The 24,193-nt window shown below is 41.5% G+C and overlaps 1 protein-coding gene across 2 annotated transcripts in view; it reads left to right on the forward strand.

Moving 5' to 3' along the window:
* NPRL3 (NPR3 like, GATOR1 complex subunit) overlaps positions 1-24,193 on the forward strand; it is a 157,864-nt gene that overhangs the window by 36,490 nt on the left and 97,181 nt on the right. Inside the window, exons 4-8 of one of the 2 annotated variants that reach the window (XM_006020877.3) lie at positions 2,146-2,220; positions 6,342-6,495; positions 14,100-14,181; positions 21,739-21,876; positions 22,822-22,978. In XM_006020877.3, the coding sequence (XP_006020939.1) occupies positions 2,146-2,220; positions 6,342-6,495; positions 14,100-14,181; positions 21,739-21,876; positions 22,822-22,978 (606 nt within the window). The remainder of the gene's footprint in view (positions 1-2,145; positions 2,221-6,341; positions 6,496-14,099; positions 14,182-21,738; positions 21,877-22,821; positions 22,979-24,193) is intronic. The other variant, XM_025200614.1, reaches the window with a different exon arrangement.

The raw sequence follows: 24,193 nt of genomic DNA on the forward strand, positions 1-24,193 counted from the left end.
CTTTTTCTACCTTTTCACTGTCACCAGTGCTAGGGTTGTTTCAGAAAGATCTGTGTTCAGACTGATGTGGATTTTCTTTGTAGACAAGGCCATTTAAACATTTCTAAGTTGAGGCTTCAATTTGTAAATGCTATATGCTGAAGTGGAGTGGGCTTTCAGGGTCTGAGAGTGAAAGAATTGCCAAGTAAACCAAAAAAATTTTCTGAGAGTGGGGAGCTTTTTACCTTCTAGCTGCATGTGCCCAGGGCTTCTGATGTGGCTGTCAGCTAGTAGTCATGTGCTTTGGGGTTTGAGGAATTTTTTGCATCATTCCCAGAATTGTGTGATCTACCATGCACATTTGTCCTAGCAGGTCATATGATTTGGGGAATGAGGCATAACATTCCTCAAAACCCAATCATGCAATTGCTTTCATGTCTTCCAGCAACCCACAAGAAGTACACTAAACTTCTTTAACTGTTCCTGATCAGGTAGATCCTGGCTGCTTATGGCTGTGCCCTTGACCTCGCCCATCTGTGTATTGGCATTCTGTCTCAAAATATTCCCTGTGGTTTGAGTGGGAAAAGGCAGCTCCCTTATTCTACCCTGGACAGGGGACGTTACAAAGTCTTATGTAGTTCCAATTTGAGATCAGTGGTAGTACTTCTTTTGACTTGAATAGGAACAGAATTGCTTGTTAAGCCTTTAAAAAGGTACTTAGGGAAGTGCAACAAGTGCATGGAATTTTTTTTACTCCTGGAGACTAAATAGGCTTGTTGAAACTTCAGAGCTTGGTTTCCCCTCTCTTATGTCATTAATCCAAATACCAATGAGTCTGTAGAAAACAAGTTTCCTTTATTCCTTTCAGTGCGCGCCGGGGGGGGAACACTGTTAAATGGTCCTGTTCATTGTTTGGGGGTGCAGCATCAACTGAGGACTCTTGACATCTGTCATGATTATGTTCAAGTTCAGTGTGTAGTTTGTGGGATACTTAGGGTGTGGTTACATGTAATAAAGGCACTTAAAATGCAAGCATCTATTCATTATTCATATGACTGAGTTCTTTGTGGTTAAGTTGTGGTTCAGGCTATACTAAGAAAACCAGGCATCTTTCAGTCTCTAGGAACCCAGGTAAAAAGAGGGAACAGCTAATTAGCACTTTTGTCTCCAGCTCTGTCACTGCCTTCACCCCCCCACCAGGCATCTGGGCTCCTGGCTATGTCTCTGCTTGCCAGCCCTCTAGTGGCAAGTCAGAGCTGTGGAGTTTAGCAGTAGTGTGAAGCCAGGGGTGGGCAATTATAGTGGGCGGAGGACGGCTTACTGAGCTTTGGCATGCCATCAAGGGCCGCATGATAGGCAGCCAGGGGCAGATATATATTAATTTTCTACATTTTTTAGGGACCCTGTGGGCCAGCTAGAATGGCCTGGTGGGCCACATTTTGCCCACCCCTGTATTAAGCCTCAATGTGGGACTGTTTAGAGCACATTCTAACTTTAATGCCTCTTAAAATTTCATAGATTCAGTACTGGATAATTGTAACATGTAACAACACTCGTAGACTGTCACTTGGATCTCCTACGCCATCTTGTGGTGACACTTAGTGGAACAATGGAAATTTAACTGCTATTAAGAGTGAATCTGTAGGGGGTTTTTTTTCTGTACCCCTTCTCTCACCTTAAAATGACAGTTCAATAAAGGCTACCTTGAAGCTGTTTGTTAAAAAGAATAGACTTTCTACAAATTAACTGGTGTACAAATAAGAATCTCCTCTAAAGGAATAAATGTATAAGGGCACTTAGCAGTAAAATGCAATGGAAAATTAATCTAAATAAGAGCAGTTCTGTTAAATGGTATAAATTTCCATGTACTAAGGAAAAAAAATATTTTTCTGAAGCAGATGGGCTCTCTCCAGAATTCCTCAAAAACACGGTTTTGTAAAATAAGCATATTGATTTAATAAGTTTCTGGTAGGTAAATGGAGAAAACTGAGTAAGTCCATTAAAAATACTAATTCTGAGTTTATGGGTTGGAGTTTGATAGTGCATGTTCATCTCACCTTAATAGCATCTGTGGTAATTTGATGCGGTCAGTCTTTATTTTCAGTCTGGTGTTAAAATGCAGAGATCTTTGCTTCTTTATCTGTTTGTTTTTTAAATATTGTGCAGGTATCCAAAACTGACCCCTCACCAAAGAGAGAGATGCCTACCATGATTCTCTTCAATGTTGTATTTGCCTTAAGGGTAAGCATAGTCCACCCTAGCTCATTAAAGAATGGATTTTATACCCGTGTTTCTTGTTTTAAAATACTTATATTTCAGATACCAGTCATATTTCAATGAAACGTATTCACAATCTTCTTTTATTAAAATACAAATGTAATTAATTTGAAATAGTATAAAAATAAATGCAAAAACACTATCAAATGTGACGTTTAGGCTACAGAATTAAAATCTGTAAAATCACGTAGTCATAGAAATTGAGACTGAAAATTTATTTCTGCATTTTGAGTCCATTGCATGGGGTGAGCGCATGATTGTTCCCTGCAGGGTATTTTCTTGAGCTTCTTAATTGCTTCAAGTGATGAAGGCCTCTTTCTCTACTGTTTTTATTTCCAGAGGCAATTTTTTTTCAGAAGGCTTTTTTTGATAGCTCATATGTTCATTATCTCATTATTCTGAGTTATTTCTCATAATACAGCAGCTGGTAATTCCTTTCTTTTACCGGTGTTTGCACAGTTTTAAATATTGGTGTGTTTCCATCTGTTTTGTCCCCTTCTCTCCACATGCTGTCACTGAGGATTTTTTTTTTGGTGTTTTTTGGTATTTAGCCCTTCTAATCAGTCCCTCTATACCCTTCCTCAAGCTTTTCATTGTCTTGCAAGTAAATGAAAAGGGTTATTTGCTACTGAAAGGGTTATTTATGCATCCAATTCAACCTGTGTGCTTTAAGGTATGCATTACCTTAAATGGATTCCTGGAGACCCCTATGTAATCAGAAGCATAAGAACAGAGAAGACTATTTGCATGCTACAAAACCAGTGTAACAAATAGGTGCTTGAGAATGAAAACTAAGTAGCTCTTGACCATTGTTTAAAAGAATAAATTCAGATAGTACTCTTGGAGGCTCAGACATTTTTCTTTTAAGGAAGGAACTGCTGCCTCTGTGAAATGTGGAATAATGCATGTATTATTTGATAGGTGTCTGTGGTGCTTGTTACTGTATCTGGATCTCTACATTATTAAAGTTGCATCAAGTATGTATGTGCTTGAAGATCCATGGAGGTACCTTTTTAAGTTAGTAAGGGTATACGTTGGGGATCCATTTGCTAGCAGGACAGTAGAGCCTTAGAGTAATTGTGGGGCTATGATGCTTCTTTAAACGTCTACCCCACAGATTAGACAGATTGGGCATTTGTGCAAACATGAGAACTAATGATAGCCCACTGAAAAGTAAACTTTGTTAGGGAGATGAGAGAGTAAGGCAGCTGTAGGCCTGGCCCTGGAATAGGAGGTCTCCATTTTAGTTCATAGTCTACTCATCCTTTGTATGTCGGGATTAGTTCTCCAGCAGTTTGTGGTCTGTTTGAATTGAGAACACTTCCACTTAAGCTCATTATGTCCATTTCAGACATTCATGATTGAATTTTCAGCTCTTTTCCTCAGTGCAACTAGGTGCATGTTCCTCCTCAAACTATTTTCAGGAACTCAGTAGTTGAGTCTTTTTTGTGTTTGAAATAAATAATCAAGAGAAGGTATGGCTGTTATGTTTCCGTTTGCTCAAAAATGGCAGAAGAGACTGCCTTCAAAGTAGAAATAATAAGAGAAAACATCAGGAAGAGCAAGACTGGGACAATTTTCAGGTCAAGTTAATGCCTTTTCAGAATTTAGGAGTGAGTGAAAGTGGAGGTATAAGAGTTGTTTTGTATTCTTAATTGTAGCAGTCACTGAGTCACTCAAATAATGAAGCAAACATTTCCTGACTTTTTCATTTGCAGTGATTAATACATGGTAATGAAAAAAGAGACTTAGAAACAAAGATTTTAATACTTATACCTCAAGAATCAAATTACTATCTCCAGTCTCAGGTTTTTGGGGAAAATGGAAGTTGAAAATCTCCTTTCCTTTTCTAGCTCAATATTCTGATTCTGATCTGGTCCAAGTTGTATATCTTTTTTCCTGGATCAGAAGCTTGTGGTTTGATCTGTAGATGACTTTTTGCTGAAAATGGTATTTGGTTGGGTGCCCCTAAATGTTCTTGTCCTTCCCTTTTCATTCAGATGAAGTCCCAGGTATGGTGAAATAAAGATCTGAGAGTTTTGCAGAAAAAAATTAATATTCACTTTCCTTACAAGCCTTCCTGAAGTGATGCTTCAGAACAATATTGTTTTAAGTTTGAGTCATACTTCAGGTTTTTTGAATCAGAGTCCTTTGCTGCCCACATGTAGAGTTTATTCCTACTTATTCCCATGTATTTATTTATTGAAGTTTTAAAAGGAAAATCTTTCAAATAATGTAGAACATAGGGTAGGGTGACACCTTAGACTTGAAGAGAGGGCCATAAGCTTTCCTAGGCAATAATCTACTTTGTCAGATGCTATGAAATAGTATGGCTTTCTAATAGTGTGAGCAAGAGCGGGGGAAGGCACCACCCAGCACCTGGGCATAGAATTTGAACCATTTTTGTACCTTTTTTACCCTTTATTCTTGTACCTAGTTATAGGGTCTGTATTTATTTACCCCATACATACGTTAGAGAATCCTGGCTCAGCTAGCTGGAATGTAAAAACTGCCATATGCAGGTCCAGTTTTGGATTTCCCATCTCTGGGTTTCTCTTCCTAGTCCAGAGACTAATGCACAGTCAAGCATAGCATCTAAATAATATATATTCAGTTTTTGATCACTCTGTGGACTTTGTGATGTACTTTGTCATCTTTTTTTAAGTATCACTATGATTCATTTACCAAAATGACATTTTCTATTTCATAGACAGCTGTGAAGTCTGTGGGAATATGTTCAGCAAATTGAATTTTTCTCCATGCTGTAGCTTATTGCTGCAGACCTCTCCATGCTGTGGGTGGGGATACTTTAAGATAACAGGCCATCTGCAGCAGACAGACACAGCAGGCAAAGACGCAAACGTAATCAGCAGTGATCCTGCTGTGCTTGAGTTACAGTACTACATCAACATACTTTGACTCAGCAAAAATGCTGGAGTTCAGAAATGCTGATTCACAGTTTGCTAGTTCAGATGCCAAGTTATCTGTTGGCTGAACTTTCCAGGCCTTTAAATGTCTTAACAGACATACAGCAGCTTACTGCTGCACCCTTGCTGACTTGAAGCAAATGAGCCCCACCTTATCAGCTGCATGGAATTGATAGGTTTCCTAACCTTTTTATTTTAGGGCTTTATAAAAATGAAATGTTTTTAATATATAGTGTTTGTGAGGTGTGAAAAACCAGTTCCATTTTCTCTTGGATTAAAAGTGGGATAATGTTTTCTAGATCTTTAATGGTTAGCATTTATCATACTAGTGAATAAAATACTAATTTGCCATGTGGAGAGAATGATTTGTATCTGCCATCCTTGCCCTTTCAATGCTTTTGTATTTGAATGTATTGATGTTCTTCTAATTTCTCAGTAGCCTGAAGTTTAAATTACTTTTAAAAGCTTGAATTACTAAAGGTGTGTTCTATAGCTGATCTAACTGCTCCCTTAGTAAGAGAGTTGATAACAGTTAGGTGAATAAAATACTGAAATGGGTAATTATTCCTTTAGTTTTCTTCATTTTTTGAATTACACATATTTGGAACTTCTGTGTCATATTTTTCATGACTCTTTTGGCCTAGTAATATTTATTGGACTTGCTATTGTTTTTGGTCTCTGTACTTCTGCTAAACTGCTAGATAAATCAAGAGAAATCTCCTTTCTCTAAACACCCAGTTTGAAGGTCAGTCTCCCTGGTAACTATTAAAGGTAATTTATTTGACTTTTTCCGGAGACATATTATTCTACTTTTCATATATTTTAGAGAGTATAAATAGATATGGCCATTGTTTCACTGTCAGAGAATACTAATTCAAGCCGTTAAAATGCACTTCTTACATCTGTATAATCCTGTAATTGTACAGGTGTAAGAAGACTACTCCAGCTTTAACCCTGCTTAGCTCAGAATCTGAGTTGGTGCAATTTAACTAACTTGTAATGCTACAGGATCAGATAGACATAAGAGTTAGATCATAACAGTTGTGGCATACTCCCAAGCAACAGCAGTCCCCCTTCCCTTTCAAAGTGGCTAAAACGTAATTTATCCATACCCAAAATTGCTGAAAAACTGACCAGCTGTTTCTATATTGCATGTAGGCCAATGCAGACCCATCTGTGATAAACTGCTTACATAATCTCTCCCGTCGAATTGCCATAGTTCTACAGCACGAGGAACGTCGTTGCCAGTATCTGACCAGAGAGGCCAAGCTGATCTTAGCCATTCAAGATGAAGTATCTGCCATGTCAGAAGGTGAGTTCTGAGCTCAGCTTATTTTACTGAAAAAACCCGTCATAGGTCCTCATAAGTTAAAACAGTCTGAGAATTTTAATTTTGTACATACTTCTCGTAGCAGCAAGGCAGTAACAGGAATGAAGATGACTGGTAACATAGTGACCTAGTGAACTGACCTTTTGTTTTTGGAGACTTGAATTACCATCCCATTGGGAGGGATCTTGGACAAAATCAGTTTTTCATCTTAGCCCAATGTTTCAGGCTTCTGCTAGCTGCCTCAGGGGGGCCAGGAAGGAATATTTTCCCCCCTCTTGTGAATGTTTTATTGGCTTCTGCACTTTTTCCCTCATTTCTCTGAAGCTTTGATAATTGGCTGTGCTTGAGGTAGGAGGTTTGACTAGGGCATCCCGACAGTCCTTAGAAACCTTTTGGGTTACCTTTTTTAGAGGGTTTTGCTCTTCCCCTCAAGTTCAAATCAATTGCCAAATTAAGGTCAGGAAATTCATTTTTCCCCTGGGTCAGATTTGCAAGGACTATGAGTTTTTTCCCTTTTTCTTAGTGTGAGCATTTTTACTTTCCTAGCATCATCTGAGCATATTTATTCTAATATGCTGGGAAGTAGCTCTGGACTGAAGAATTGCTGCCATTGCAGGAGGACTGTCTTGATCACCTGATTGGAGTGAGAAGGACCAACTCAGCCAGAAGACCCTAAAAAAGCCAGGGAGCCTCCTTGGGCAGGTGTCCAGGCATATTTTGCCAAAGGACAACCCTCAATGGTGCGCTTTGTTAGGGATTGAGGCACGGGTCTTTCTGTTACTTCCTTGTTGTGGTTCTTTTGAATTCAGTGCTATGCTTGTTTTGGGGTGGGGAGGAGGAGGGAGAAGCAATGTGCTTTTTGGAATAGCCACAGCCTCTCTGTAGGAGAGGTGGGAGGGATCTCCTGTTGTGTGAGGAAGGGGAGTGTGAGTGGGTGGGAAAGGGGGGGCAGTGGGAAGTGGTTTCTTACATCTGGATGCAAATGAGATTGGGAAGTGTGGTGCGGCTTGGCCAGAGAGTTTGCTTTTATGAGTGTTAAGCAAGGAAGCAGTATTTGGAGGGGTGGGGAGGGGAGACGGTTGTCGTTTTCAAGTTTAGGGGTTTTGTTTGGAGAGTCTATAGTTATTTCCTACCTGTAGGTTGCTTTTTATTGTAAGCTGCTCTGAACCTTTTGGATAGGGTTGACTGTGCATCTAAATAATAATAAAAGCTCCTCCTGTATTGTAGTGGCAGCATGTTGGGGACCCCTTATCTCCCTTGTTTTTACATTGTGGTATGTTATAAGGCTGGAGTGCTCAGCCTCCAGCCTACAGGCCACATCTCGCTGCCCAGAAATGTCATCTGGCCTGCAGGGGTCCCCACGAATCCTGTGGGGAGCCTCGTAGGCCATGATCCTGCATGCTAGATCAGACATTCAGGTCAGTGCAGGACCTGATCCTGGCATGTGAAGGCTGGGTAAGGGCAGCGCAGGGCTCCAGAGCCTGATCCTAGCTGGGGGAGGGCTAGCACAATGGCAAGTCTGGCAGAAGACCAGCTTGGCTTAGGGAACTCTTCAATAAACAAAATCACAAAAAGAAAACTTATATAAAAAGTGGGAACTAGGACAGATAACTGGGGAAAAATATAAGAGCATTGCTTGGGCATGCAGGGATGAAATCAGAAAGGCCAAATCGCAATTGGAGTTGCTGCTAGCAAGGGATGTGAAGGGTAACAAGAAGGGTTTCTATAAGTATGTCAGTAGCAAAAGGAGGATTAGGGAAAGTGTAGGTCCTTTACTGAATGGGGGAGGCAACCTTGTGACAAGAGGATGCCGAAAAGGCTGAAGTATTCAACGTCTTTTTCATCTCAATCTTCACAGGCAAGGTTAGCTCCCAGACTACTGCACTGGACACCATAGTTTGGGGAGGATTTGAGCAGCCCTCAGTGGTTAGGGACTACTTAGAAAAGCTGGATGTCTACAAGTCTGTGGGACTGGACAGGATGCATCTGAGGGTACTGAGGGAGTTGGCTGATGTGAGTGTAGAACCACTGGCCATCATCTTTGAGAACTCATGGCAATCGGGAGAAATCCTGGATAAGTGGAAAAGGGCAAACATAGTGCCCATATTTAAGAAAGGGAAAAAGGAGGATCTAGGGAACTACAGACCAGTCAGCCTCACCTCAGTCCCTGGAAAAATCATGGAGCAGATCCTCAAGGAATCCATTTCTAAGCACTTGGAGGAGAAGAAGGTGATTAGGAACAGTCAGCATGGATTCACTAGGGGCAAGTCATGCCTGGATTGCCTTCTATGATGAGATGACTGGTTTTGTGGATGTGTGTAACAAATGGGCATCCTGGGGCTGGTCTAAACATTGACCCACTACTTGTTTCAGGGCAAACCGCTCATTTGCCACGCCTTTAATGTAACCATTATAAAGTTGATAACAAGGCAGGAGGCTGCCCATTTACTTGCCCTGGTGTCAAGGGCCTATATACATGGCTCTGAACTTCCCCTTATACCATGTCCCATGCCCCGCAGATGGCATCCATGGCCTAACACCTGGCCTGTGATCCAGTGCCTACACACCAGGACCCTCACTCCAGTGCTTCATGTTGGGACTCTCACTCCTGTGCCCTCACACTGTAGATCGCAATCTCTATGCCCTCATGTCAAGACTCTCAATCTCTGTGTCCTTGCACTGGGCTCTCAATCTCATTTACTCGAGGCTTCCAACCCTTCCCTTTTCTTCAGCTCCCTGCCTGGCTTAGGATCCTCTTGGTCCCCTCACACGTCCACCCTGGGACCTTAATCCCCTTGCCCGACACTGAGCTTTAATCCCCTTGCCTGACACTGGGCCCCAATCCCCTTGCCCTGGGAGCTTCACACCCGGCTCTTCCATGGGCTCAGGGCCCCACCCCCCTAGAGCCTCACACCCAGCTCCTTCATACACCTCGGGACTCGCTGTGAGCCTGGGCCCTTGGTTTGTCTTCAGGGTGTGCTACCCTAGCCTGTCCCCTCCACAGGGTAACCTGCAAGGTAGCAGGGGCTGAGGCTTTCTGGTGTCCCATACTTGCCCTTCATTGGGGAGGCACAGGTGTAACGTTTCCTGGAGACTGCCCTGCCACTGGCAGTCCCACTACACCATCCAGGCCCAGTAGGGTGTAGTTTTAGGTCATGCCCCAGGACCAGGAGCCTTTACCTTCCCCATAGCTTCTGCCCTATACCTCCAAGATGTTCTGAGCAGCAGCTCCAGCTGCACGATGTTCCTTCTCTGGCTGCCTGCAGCAAACTGTTGGCCCTGCTATTCTTTATGTCTAGCAGCTGGGCCCGCTTCCCCAATCAGGTGGCCCTTGGCTGGCCATGTCATTTCTGATGGGGATTGCAGCCAACTGCAGGCTGCTCTGCTAGCTCAGCCCCTTTGAGTAACAGAGCACAATTTGTGCTCTGTTACATGAATGTGGTGTACCTTGATTTTAGCAAGGCTTTTGATAAAGTCTCCCACAACATTCTCGAAGGCAAGCTAAGGAAATATGGACTGGATGAACAGACTGTAAGGTGGACAGAAAACTGTTTGGATCATCGGGCTCAGAGTAGTAATCAATGGCTCGATGTCTAGTTGGCAGCCGGTATTAAGTGGAATGACCCAGAGGTCGGTCCTGGGGCCAGTTTTGTTCAATGTCTGGAACTACCTGAAAGATGGCATAAAGTGCACCCTCAGCAAATTTACAGATGACACCAAGCTGGGGGGAGTAGTAGATACACTGGAGGGTAGGGCTAGGATTCAACATGACCTAGACAGATTGGAGGATTGGGCCAAAAGGAATCTCATGAGGTTCAACAAGGACAAGTGCAAAGTCTTGCTCTTGGGAGAGACCAATCCCATGCACCAGTACAAGCTAGAGGCTAACTGGCTGGGCAGCAGCCCTGCAGAAAAGAACCCAAAGGTTACAGTGGACAGGAAGCTGAATATGAGCCAGCAGTGTGCCCTTGTTTCCAAGAAGGCTAACAGCATACTGGGCTGCATTGGTAGGTGTTGTCGTGGAAACACACACAGTATACTTTTGGGTCAGGTCAGCAGAAGCTTTTATTCAAAAAAACTACAGCTGTAGGGGGGACCCCAAAGTGACATGGATTTCCCAAGCACTTGGAAGGGGTTCCCCCCCAAGACAAAATCAGGAGGCTTATATACTTTTTAACAGTCGCTTACAACTCACGTGATCATATAGTGAAATTAGCATGAAAAGCGGCTATAACATTACTTCATTACTTCTTTGCTGTAATCAGGATGGGAACTTATGGGGGAGGCGAGGTTAGTTCACAAACATTCTTGCACCTGGAAATCAGAGTTGTACATACTTTTTGCTGTCTTCAAGGCCGCGGTGAGTGAAGCAGTTGCAGAGCAGTTACAAAGAACAAACACTTTCCCTTATTTGTTCTACTGTACAGAGCCAGCAATTCTCCACAAAGTGGTTATGTCATCTTATAACTCAAATAATCAAAGTTTAAGGCATTTATTTATTTTTTCTGATTCCACAGTGTGTTGCCAGTAGGTCAAGGGAAGTGATTATTCCCCTCTACTCAACACTGATGAGGCCACACCTGGAGTACTGTGTTTAGTTTTGGGCACCCTAAAATAGAAGGGATGTGGACAAATTGGAGAGAGTCTAGTGGAGGGGAACAAAAATGGTTCAGGGGCTGGAGGACATGACTTATGATGACAGGCTGAGGGAACTGGACTTACTTAGTTTAGAGAAGAGAAGATTGAGGGAGGATTTAATAGCAGCAATCAACTACCTGAAGTGGGGTTTGAAAGAGAATGGACCTAGATTGTTCTCAGTGGTGGCAGATGACAGAAGAAGGAGGAACAGTCTCAAGTTGCAGCAAGGGGAGGTTAGGTTAGATATTAGGAATAATTTTCTCGGTAGGAGGATAGTAAAACACTAGAACAGGTTACCCAGAGAGGTGGTGGAATCTCCATCCTTGGAGGGTTTCAAGACCCGGCTAGACAAAGCTTTGGCTTGGATGATCTAGTTGGGGCTGGTTCTGCTTTGAGCAGGGGTTTAGACTAGATGACCTCCTGAGGTCCCTTCCAACCCTAATTTTCTATGAGTCTGTGATTCTCTGCCTGACCAGGGTTGTGCTTCAGGACCCTGCTCTCCCTCTGTCTGGCTCTTGAGCCCTGGGCCCCATGCCACCCCTATCCTTATGCAGGGGTTCCAGAGCCGTAGTCTGTGGACTGGTCCCCTACTATTCATTTGGCCTGTGGAGCCAGAACTGTGAGCACCACTGTTATAAGATGTTTTGTTTTCATAAGATGTGATGTATATGAGGGCCAGGAACCATTGGCTTTTAGGACTTGTAAGATAGATGGTTGTATATGAGCACAAGGAACTGGACTTGACCTGGGAGGCCTTTCAAATCCTGTTTGCAGTTCCTATTTGTACATACTGTATAAAACCCATCTTCTTTGAAGTACATACAATAATTGGGCCTCATTCTTTAAAAGCAGAAGGAGGAAGCACATCCTTGAAAGAGAGGTCTCAGTTCTGGAGGGTTGTGGTATTGTGCTTGAGGTCACCTACAATATTGTGTGAGCCAACTACTAAACCAGCAGCGAAAGGGACGCTACTCTTTGGCTATAGAAACATGGTCCAGTGTGAATACTTGCAAAATGGGGGTTGCAGTCCTTGCAAAATAGAAACTGCAGAGACCTAATGGTCCTTCTGCATCTATGCTACTCTTCTGTCAGATGAACAGGCTCTCTTGGGCCTTGTTTGCTTTTTCCCTTCTTGGTCCCTGAAGAAGAATCTTTCTAAACCCAAACCATAAGTCTGTTTTCTTTGTTTTCTGCCCAAGATTTCATTTTGTATTTCTTCTTTCAGAGAACTCTCTTTACTGCAAAGGTTGCTATGCTTGCCATTCTGCTGTTTACTTTTTTTTTGGTAAAGAACACAGAACCTAGATCTTTTCATGTCTTAAGGTAGAGAGACTTCCTTGGAGAGTTGAAGGAATATTGTTGCTTTTCTGGAGAGTTTTATTTGTTGCCCTTTTATGACAGATAATTATAAACTTGGCATAATATGTAGCTGAAAATAACAATGCTGGAAGCACCATCATAAAGCAGTTGTGTGTGAATGCTGGGAAATGCGTTTGCATCATGTGTCTGAGCCTGAACATTTGCGTGATATTTTTGGTCACTATTCTTTTACAAGTTCGGTATCTAATTCAGGTAGATAACAACGTGATCTGCAATCAGAGTAAGCCATCTAATGTTTGAAATAGCTGATAAAGCCTCTAGCCATGAACTAGGCCATCTGAGCCCCAGTCAGACTTTGCAAAGAGATCTTATTATAATTTAGATATTTTGAAAAAAAATAAATAAATTTCAATTTTGAGGGAAGTGGGAGGGGAGGTTTTACTGAAGGCAGATTTTCTGATATTTTTGGAGTATTCATTTTATTACCGCTCCCATACTTTTGAGTATAAACAAATAACACCCTGATTGGGCTCAGTCTAAATGGGGTCTTTGGGGCTGTTATCATTCAGGCTGGTTTTGACTTCATTTTGGTTTGTGTGCTCCAAGATCATGTATGCTGCACAGAAGTGTTGGCTGCTCAAGTAAAGTGGCTCAAGTATTTTTCTACTAGCTTAACTTCAAACAGTTCGTTAAAAAAGTGAATGACATAACCTTTTCCTTCTGATACGTTTCCTAGCTTGATATGGAAGTGCCCCACAGGCAGTCTCAAACTCAGGCTTTCCCCGCTGTAACATTGTGTGCTGAGAGAGGCTCACAGAATCTGAGGAAGTAAGCTTGGGCTCTCAGAAGCTTATACAGCTCTGATTTTGTTAATCTGTAAGGTGCATCTCCACCCTGCCTTCTTCATTGCATGCAGAGTTACCTAGTTCTTCCTGAGAGGAAGCTTTCCATTTCTATATTTTGTTTCCAGGAGCAATATATGTAGTGTGACATGATATATTTTCATAAATTTTACATTATAGTTAAGGCGTGATGTAAAAATTTCCAACTAGCTAATATTCCATTTTCTGATATTTCTTAGGCACTTAGGAGCCTATGAATTCATTAAAACTCAGTGGGACTTAAGTGCTTTTGAGAATTTTATCTTTTGTGATGAAACCTGAGAAGCCAAAGATTGATGAGAGTTGGCCAGTATTATTAGTAATTAGGATGGACAGTATATTTTTTAGAGTTCTATTAATAAACCATCATTAATGCCTTAGATAACTGTATGTTTGGATTAAACTCCATACAGTTTTGTTTTTTTATCTTATCTATAACATGAGTCCTGTTAAGAGATTTTAAAAAATTAAAACTTAGAAAGCCAAAGAAGTATCTGCTTCTTGAATTAGTTTGAATTTAAAAAAAAATTGGGAACATTTTACTCTTAATTGTCTTATATTTACTCAAATTAAAAAGTATGTTGACATGAAAATATAGATTAAACAGACATGAAATTGCCCAGGTCCAATGTCTCCTTGGAATTGGCTATTACAGTAGTGCACAATTAAAATGACAGTTAATGTCTATAAATGAACTTTCTCTCTGTGAGGACAATTGCAGACTTTCTTGCTTTAATCTTTCCATAGCAACAGAAGGTCCACAGTCTCCTTTCCATCACATCCTACCCAAGTGCAAGCTGGCCAGAGACCTCAAGGAGGCTTATGACAGGTAAGTGGAATATTCACTGAGAAGTTGTTTAACATGTAAATTCTCATGATAATCTCCTGATTTTTATTCTGTTAGTGATAATTAAAGCAAGTAGAGGTTTGGAAGAATATACAGATTAACTCTCAGAATAAACTTGAAATATTAAATGTAGTGCAATTGCTGTCATGGTCTGCAGTGGAGTATTCAGCGGATCATTATCTGTTTCTGAAGACTGTCTTTGTCACTGCTGTAAGAAGTGTATTATCTTTTTCTTGGTTGACGAGACAGAATAGCAACTTATCTGAAGTGTCTTGCCAAGAATACCTTCGACAGTAGTTCTTCAAGGAGGCATCACAGATATTCAGTTTTAAGAGTGCTTCAGCCAGAATAGGTATTAATGCCAGAGACTGCACTTGCCTTGGTTAGCTACACAGTGGGTGCATCTACACATGAAATTAAGGTGAAGCAATAAACTCCGGAGCTGTTTGAGCCAAGGTAAACTGCTCCTTGACACAGTGTCTACATGCGTGCCCAGAAGAGCAGCAAGTTGAGCTGGGGCAGAGCAGACTCGGGTTGGTAGGGGGTACGGGGTGTCAGCCCTGGGTGACAGCATTGAGTGGCAGAGGGGCTGGCTGGGGCACAAAGGTGCTGAACCTGCAGAGCCATGTGACTAGGCAGCAGCCAGGAGTCTGCCTGCTACCCAGTCACCGTCTACACGTGCGTTTCAGCATAGTTAATTAGTCAGCTATAAGATGGCACTGTCCCCGATAGTACTATCTTATGGCAGAGTTAATTAATTTACTGCACCCTAATACCAGCTTATGTGTAGACAGGGCACATCTACACAAGACGCTTTGAGCTCAGTAGAGTAATTCTACTGTGCATTAGAGCGGCAGGCAAAACCCATGCTAATGCGCTAATGTACATGAGAATTAACCTACTGCTCAGTAACATCACTTAAAACTAAAGGCAGAGTAACCACTGTGAGTTAATGCATGTGTAGATGTGCCCAGTATATACAAGAAATTATGAATCAGTGAGATTTTTCAATAGCTTGGAAAGTGTAGCCTGTCAAGACCTGACTGCTTAAAGATTTTGGGTGGGATTTCAAAGGTCTTAAAGGAATCATGTGTTTACCTCCTGTTGAAGGCAGGTGAATAGAAGAAAGAAAGTTTGACCAGTTGTTAGAACAGTGGCCTAGGACTTGGGAGATGTGGCTTGGTGTCGTCGCTCTGCCTCAAGCTCCTTTTGTGTGTGTCTTTGGTCAGGTCACTTTATCTCACTGGCTTTCAGTTCCCCATTTGTAAAAAGGGAAAAGGAAAAGCTTTGAATAATACCTGATGAAGTAGGCTGTTGCCAATGCAAGCTCATATTTCTCTGAATCAGTTAGTCCAGGGGTGGGCAAAGTCTGGCCCACCAGCTGGACTGGGCCCTCGGTGGACTCTGTTTCCTAGCAGCCCCTGCCTGTGTCACTGCAGCCAGTTTTCATGGAGATCTCAGAAGTGGTGGCACTGTGACAGCGTGGGGCCAGGGTTTCCATGGAGACTGGCCCTAGCAGCACTGGCAGGGCACACGGCTGGGCAGGGAGCTGCTTCAGGGCTGGGATCTTGTGGCAGTGACAGTGTGGTCCAGAACTGGGGCAGAGCTATAAACTGCTGTCTGCATGTCAGTACTGCGGGGCTGGTCTCTGTGGAAGCCCTGGCTCTGCACTGTCACAGCACCACTGCTACTGGGATCTCCATGGAAACAGGCTCCATTGATGCAGGTAGTGGCTGCTGGGAAATGGAGTCTGCCCACTGGCCGGATCTGCCATTTTGCCCACCCCTGAGTTAGTCTCTAAGGTACCACCCTGACTTCAGGCTTAACACTCTGGATTGGTGTGAATCTCATGAAATATACGATTGTGTTTATGGAATAAAACACATTTTCCTGGCCTGGCTTTTGAGTATCAAATGTTTCTTGCTTTTCTGTTTTCCTCCTGGATTATTAAAGCTGCTGCTGGATGGAAGAATGCTTTCTGCATAATAGTATAGTGACATGTAGTGACAGAGAACAGTGATTGAGATCAATTTAAATTTTGGACCAAAACATCATGGTAAGGGAAGAAATTATATAGCAATAGTTTATCTTCACTACTCCCAGATCCTAGCAACTGTCTTCCTTTGAAATAAACTTATACTATGAAAAAAACACATTTTGAACATTGATCCGTCTTTAATTATTTCCGTAGTTTGTTTATGGGTAAAAATGTTGCTATAGACCATTCTACTTAAAATTGGAATAATTTTTTATTTTAAGGGTTTCTTTATAAAGTTCTGTTCGCATTTGTAGTAGAATATGTGTTTATATCATTGCTTCAGCATTACTTCACATTTGGGGCTTTGCATAGTGATATGTTTTGTATCTGTGTTTGATAAGCCTGAGGCAGACACTGGCCATACTTTATCATGAGTCGTGTAAACCTAGGTATTAGTAAAGCCATGTCTTAATTTTAGATGAATTTCTAATTCTAATTCTAGGCTTGAACTTCATGGGTCTGTGCACAATGTAGTAGATAGGGTATGTGAAATTGCATGGCCAGGTTTAGATTCCAGCTGTCCAGTGACCCACTTGGACCAACATTTTCAAAAGTGAGTGCTGATTTTTTTTGGATACTTAATCTGAGATACGTTGGACTTGATTTACCAGAAATTCTGAACCCCTTTATTCATTTTAATTGGAATGATATGCAAACAATTATGCTCCCCACTAGATGACACTAGAGTATTTCAAGCAAATATAACACACTTAACATACCTAATGTACTTCATTCTGTAAAATCAGTTGTATATAAAATCTAAACATTTCTCCTAGGTAAAATATCACTTAAGCCCAGATTTTTGTATTGAATGCTTTTACCTTTTAATAATAATATCTATGGTATTGGCATTATATAATTACAGGTAATTTGTCACAGGCCAGCTGGGCACTGTGAGTATATCAGTTTAGTTGCAGACTGACTGAGCACTGCAAATTTATTAGCCACTGGGCTTTTTGGTTCAGGATCGAGGAGGTGATGTTGGGAAGGAAAGCAATGACAAGTTTCACTTATGAAAAAGAATGAATTTTACTTATAACAACAAAAGATATAGCTTGCACATATGACAGTTAGTAAAAGGTTAAGCTAATAAACAGACAATGTAACAATACAAGTTAAAATTGACAGTGATTATAAAAACAGATAGAGAAATCAACCAAGAGTTCTCACTTGGTTAGTAACTTATCGATAGTCCCTCAGTTAGAAACATGTCAAGTTGATTCAGCGAAGTCAGGCGTCCCCGATTTACGCTGTCAGAAGGAAAACTGGAGGAGGTCCCTCAGTCAGGATCTGGTCTTCGTTCACACAGGGAATAAGAGAGATCTAGGGGAATGGAACAGCAATGCCCCTTCTGTTCTGTCCTTCCTGAGGATTACTTAGCGTGGGTGTTCTTTTATATCCTGTTTATGCCAATTTTTTAGTTATATAGCCATTCATAATGTTACTCTATAGCTGTTATCTTATGGGGTTAAAAGGTGTTAGAAATCCTTACAATAAGTTACTGCCCAAGCTTGGGTTTATCCAATAAGCAAATCACACTACATTACTTTGGGGTCTGAGATCAACATGTTCCCACTTAAGTTTATTTTACTGTCTCTAAGCAGAAAAAGATTATAAAATTAGCTAAGTCTGCGGTTATATCCTTTAGTTCTGCTTTTTAAAAGTCATGCTGTTTTAAGATTAATATAAAAGCTGTATATAATTCTTGTGGGTTATATTCCAGACAGGCAAAAAACTGTTTTATAAGTTCTATTTCAGATATCTTCAAAAAACATTTTCTTTTGTTATAACTGCTTATTAACTCTTCTGGTTCTGGCTATCACAGTAATTATAAAACTAGTTTCCATAACCATATATTGGCTTTCTTGATCAGGTACAGAGATTGTAAGGGAGTTGGACATTCATTTTTCACATAAACAGTAATCTTGGAACAAAAAGCAGTAGCTTTAAGTCCAAGAAACGTCAACCACTGCTCCTTTCTAAATTGGAGTTTTCATTAATTTTGAAAATAGGCACCCACCATAAAATCTAAACTGCCACTTTAAATAACTGAAAAAACCCACAATCTGTCACTGTTAAATCTGTAGCTCTAAAATGTCTTTTAGCCTGACAGCTGCCCATAGCTTACATTTTTCTTCTTGGAAAACTCCTATCTAAGATTACATGGATTCTACTATTTTCACCTCTCTGAAGCTAAAAGTTTTTTCCACCCCGTACCCCATACATAAAGAACCTCCTCATAATTTTTGCAGCTGATGTTTTAAAAATTGCAACAACAGAACAAGAATGAATAAAAACCCATGAGAGAAGTGTGTCATTGGTTTATTAATTTTCTGTATGAGCTTTTTCTCTCAAAATGTCAGATATCCTGACAAGATATGCAGGCTCCTTAGAAACTTAAAGATGTACTGCAGAGAAAAAACTGTTGTATAGATATGCATATCATAAATGACCACAAAGACAAACTGGATATTTATTTCCATGGTCTGGCAAAAGAGGCCAACGTAAGATCCATAGAATTTTGACATCAGCATATGAATGCAGCATGTGCTGTGTTATAGCAATAGAGCTTATACTGCATGGCAGAGCTCAGTGCATACACCAGCAGTAAAAAAAAGACAAGTAGTGTATATGGAAGAGGTATGTTTCATTCAAAGTACCATCTAGCCACAGCATTATATTATCAAGAAAAGACTCCTGACACAAGTCTATAATTGTTTTCCTAACCTAAATAGAATAAACCTATAATAAGGATATGTATAGAACATTTTATTTAAAAAGTGAAATGTTTTAAAAAGATGTGGGTATAATTAGCCATTTGGCAGATGGAGAAAGAGATGTGGAGGTTAAGGCCAACATTCCACTTCATTTTCAAAGATTCTTTTGTTTTTTGGGTCCCAGCTTGGATTATTTTTTCATTTGATTTTCAGAGGTGCTGATGCTCTGAATTGACTTTAATTGGAGCTGTAAATGCTTATAGCCTCTGAAAAGCATTCTCAAGGTCTGTTAGACAGCTAGAATCAGTAGACACTTTACAACCCATACTCTCTAATGTAGGTAATTAAATTGATTTGGAGTTCAGATATAGTTGGTAAAAGCTCCATATTTCTGAAAGAGGATTGCGTCTGAGTTTCCAAATGATTTAGAATGCCATCTCCTCACGGCACAACTAGTGCATGAAGTCAGCCATGCTGTTACTATCTTCCAAATAATAATAATAATATCTCACTCTGTAGTAAGACTTACAAACTAAGTGTGTTTAGATGAACAGTGGATAGAAACTACCTCCTGGAAGCTAGAAAAAGCAACTAGTTTTTGTAGTCTGAAGCTCATCTTGACAAGATTATTGTCACATGAGTATGCTTTCCATCATTTTACTTGGTTAAAAATGAGGTGCTGTCCTGCTAGAAGTGAGAGGGGAGGGAACAAAAGCTGTTCTTTACTGCTACAGGTTACAGTTACCCTTGATGAACATAAAAGGATTCTTAGCAAGGTGTGGGGAAGGAGTGGTGCCCTATGACATCTGTGGTTATGGTAAGAGCAGAGGTGCTCAACCTTTGGCCCTCAGAACACCTGGCCCGTAGAGTTCCCCATGGGTTGGGAAATTTGGCAGTACGAGAAGTGATAATTGCCAAGCCCCTTACAGCAGGTTGGGGCTGGGCCATGCACCCTTCCCTCAGCAAAGCCAGACCTGGGTCTTGCTGTGCCTGCCTCAGGTACTGGATCTGGACCGCTAGCTAGATCTGGCCTGAGGACAGACCAGGCACTGCCCATCTGGCCTGCCAGGCAGAAAAGGTTGAGCACCACTATGGTAGAGTATTCTACAGTGTGGCTTTGAAAGCCAACTCTCTCAGCTGCCTTTCTTTTATTTTTTGTCTTTGACTGTATGAACAGAGGCTTACATAGTAGGATGGTGCAGAGTATAAATAGGCTTATGATTACACAGACTTTCATGGCCCTGAATCTAAATGCATCTCTGATTTAGTTGGTTTATAAGGTGGAAATCTATTTCCTTCTGTCCAAATCTGAAACCTGCTTTGTTTTGATGTATTGAGTGAATAGAAGTGGAGAAGCCACAGGTTCAAACTTAGTCTCTCTGAAACCTGGGGAGCCTGACCTTGGTATGGTATGAGTAATTTTGGAATTCAGAATGTGCTGTATTTCATGGGATTTCACTCTGCATCTCATTAAGACATCTTACCAAATATGCATCGTTACATTATGGGTGGATCTTTCGAGGTCCTACTTATCAAGGATAAACAGTGATATTTAAATTGTAGCCTTGAAGTCCAAGACAAACTAGGGAGTTTCCAACACTGTGGTGTAACCTTGGATATATTCTGAAGGGTTCTGGCTGATGCCTAGATGTGTTACTGAAAAATATGAACTTGGCTTCCATACTCATTGCCTTTCATGTCAGATTTGTTCAATGTATACTTTGAAGTGGATATTTTTAACTGCTAAGTCTGCAAGTTGAGCTAAGATGAAAGTTTAGTCTTTCTGCTTTGGAACAATGTTCAATTTCCGAAGTAAAGCTGTATCTAACATTTACCCAACGTGAGATTGAAAGAACATGTACTGCAAAAATTCCATTTTTGTTGGGTTTTGCAGAAGCAAGCTTTGCAAACTCTGCATCCCTTCTTGTGCTGTTATGCTTTTGAAATATAACAGTGAGAGAAAGTGGGATAGTCTTTATCTTGAATTAGGTTTTTTGAGGTTAAATGACCATTTACAGTAATTAGCACAGTACATTTGGGGAACTTTATTGGTTGGTGCCTTCTTGGAACATGGTTTGTTAGAGAAATCATTTACATATAAAACTTTGCTTAATATTGTCCAATCAGCAACACAAAAAGTGTGAAGAAAAAAATGAGAATCTTTTGAATGACCTCTACCTTTCTGAAGCAGCCAAAGGCAGTATTTTTTGGTAGTGAGGATTAAAACACCAGTGCCTGAAATGGTTTTCCGATTTTGTTTCAGAAACAGTTTTATGTAAAATCCTGACTGATATCAGATGGTGTAGATGGGGCACAAACATTTTTTTAATAGCATCAACCAGCATAAATGTGTCCCTAGAAATGACTGTTTGATCATGAAGCTTGAGAACCATCTCAGTAGCCATACTTATAACATGCAGAGGGAGGGGAGGTTTCTCTCTCTCTCTCTCAGTATCTCTATCCCAGTGTACAGGAGCCCCACGCCATCCATGGGAGACCCTTCTGTTCTCCTGGGACATTAGTGATGGCTAACTGGAGGAAGAGAGGAGGGGCTAGAGCTTTTGCAGTCACTAAGAGAAGGTAATGTTTCAGGGGTACTAATTATGGAAGTCCTCACTGCTAGGCATTCCCGTGGTTCTTGCCAGTCCCTGTGGGGAGTGGATGCAATTTCCTCCTCTTATGTTCTTGTTGTGATACCAGAAGAAGAGCAGAGCTGGTCCACTGTTTTTATTAGGGAGATGATATGAGCCTTCATTAACATTTTGTTTTTTTATCTTCTTTTAGTCTCTGTACAACAGGAGTGGTGCGTTTGCATATCAACAACTGGCTAGAAGTGAGCTTTTGTCTGCCTCATAAAATCCATTATGTTGCAACAAATTTTATACCCCCTGAAGCAATTGAAAGAAGCCTGAAATCTATTCGGTAAATACATGCTTTCCTGCAGGACCTATGTCTTCCCCCTCCCTTGTCCTGGAGATATACCAGAATTTATGTTGCACTCCATTTGGTTTTAGGACTGATTTTGCTGTATTACTGAAAAATGTTACAGAAATAATGAAGATTTGCTTTTTCTTATGCCCAAATTTAGAAAGTTGAGTTTGGATTGTATATTTATATGTTAAGTGGTGATAGATCCCATCTGCATTTCCTAAATTATGCTAATGAGTTGAAACTAAGCTCTGCTTTCCTCCCTGGCTTCTCTGTGCTTAGATATTTTTAAAATTTTTTTGTGCATTGACAGTGATTTGATACTGTGAAGTAACTGTATAAACTGTAAAATAGTTCAGTAACCAATGTCTGCATTGTCTAAAATCAGAAGATCTTGTCTTTAGACGTTCTAAGATATTCTTCATTCAGAGTACTATCAAGAAAACACTTCTTTTTAATCCTAGTAATCTTAAAATGATTTCTGATCTATGTCAAAGTTCCAGGCATGTCTAAATTCTGTGGAATTGTTATTTCCTGCAATTTTGCCCTGTTTTTGTCTCCTGCAGTGCTGCAGATATTTAGTCACAAAAATCATCTGCTCTGTTACTTTCATTTTTAGTGCCCAGTTCTAACCAGTAGCACAAGTGAGCTAAGTAGTTTAATCTCTGCTTCATTGGTACTGTAATCTGTCCATCTTGTCCTGTATGCCAACTCTGTTTCTTGCCATTGAGCTGGCCCATTATAATACAAGCTTCCACCTCCTTTTTACAGAAGACATCATCTTGTGATTTTAAACAAAAATAAGATATTTGTGAATGCTGCTTTGCTGAAACTGTAACATTGTTAGATATTCTGTTTTGTTAATATTTTGTCCACTTACCACAGCTAAGTCTTCAAGACAGCAGCAGTTAATAGTGACACATATCTGTTTGTCTTCAGGCCTTACCATGCCTTATTGCTTCTGAATGATGAGAAATTGTTGCTTAGTGAGCTCCCATTGGACTGCTCCCCTGCCTTAGTGAGAGTAATTAAAACTACCTCCGCTGTGAAGAATCTGCAGCAGCTGGCTCAGGATGCTGATTTGGCATTACTACAGGTACCTCTAATTACTGAGAGTTTTCTTCTATGTTCCTGTCGTGTTCCTTTTATATGTAAGGATGTTCCTTTAAATCAGGGCGGCCTAACTGATGGACAGCCTGAAGTTAATACACAGCCCACTGCTAGGGGGTGGGGGAAAGAACTGCATGCCACTGGTGCAGCCTAGGGAGATGGGGAGGGGGGGAGGAAGAGGGGTGCAATGCTCTGCATAAAACAGACAGAGAATGCCATGTAAGATTAAAGAAGGTTGGAAAAATGTGGTAAATAAGCCCTGATTTGGTAGATAATGTTGGTCAGCCTTAGTGCTTTAGCTGATTCCGAAAGAATTGTATCCTGAAGTAGTCATTCAGTCTCCTACTTTATCTTACATTGTTGTTTACTTTAAAAGAGTAAACTTTTTACTCTTTACTTTATTAACTGACATGTTAATGTCAGTGTAACTTCATAGATGTCTCCATCTGTTCACTGCAACTGGATTTTCTAGTCTACAGTGCCGTGTATGGACTTTCTGTCATGAGAGAACAGTGGTGCTATTGTCTGTGTCAGCACAATGCATCTAGCCACATTAATATATTAGTATGCATTAAATGATAGTATTACTGTGACACCTAAAGGTTGCAATCAGGCAGGGCACCATTGTACAAGTAGGACAGGGGTTGGCATTCTATGGCATGCTTGCCGAAGGTGGCATGCGGCATGGTTTTGATTGGCATGCAGACTGTTTCCCACCCTGAGGGGCAGGAAAAGCCATGCCCAAATAGAGCAGCACATGGCTGCCCTGGACCTGTGTGGGACCTGGCCCCATCCTGGTGCTGCCAAAGGCCCCGGCCACGTGCTACTGGCGGGCCCTGGCCTTGTGCTGGCCCAGCCCCAGCCCAGCCGGCCCCCCCACTGCCGCGGGCCCCAGCCCTGCGCGGCCCTGGCCTCAGCCCCAGCCTGGTGCCGCTGCTGGTTCCATCCCGGCTGCAGCCCCAGCGCTGTGCTGCCCATGGCTGGTCTCCAGCCCCAAACCCCTGTTGCCGGTGGGCCCCGGCCCCACGCTGCCCATGGCCCCGGCCACCACCCCAATGGGCACAGTGCCAGCACCTGCTGTCTTCCCGGCGCCCGGGGCCGGGAGACAGCCAGGGCTGGGGCGGGGAGGGAGCAGCTGTTTGCAGCCTCCCAGTTGCAGCTGGGCCCGGCTCGGGGGCGGCTGCACCTGACACACAGCCCC

This window comes from Alligator sinensis, unplaced genomic scaffold, assembly GCF_000455745.1.
Source record: "Alligator sinensis unplaced genomic scaffold, ASM45574v1 scaffold410_1, whole genome shotgun sequence".
Taxonomy (NCBI): Eukaryota; Metazoa; Chordata; order Crocodylia; family Alligatoridae; genus Alligator; species Alligator sinensis.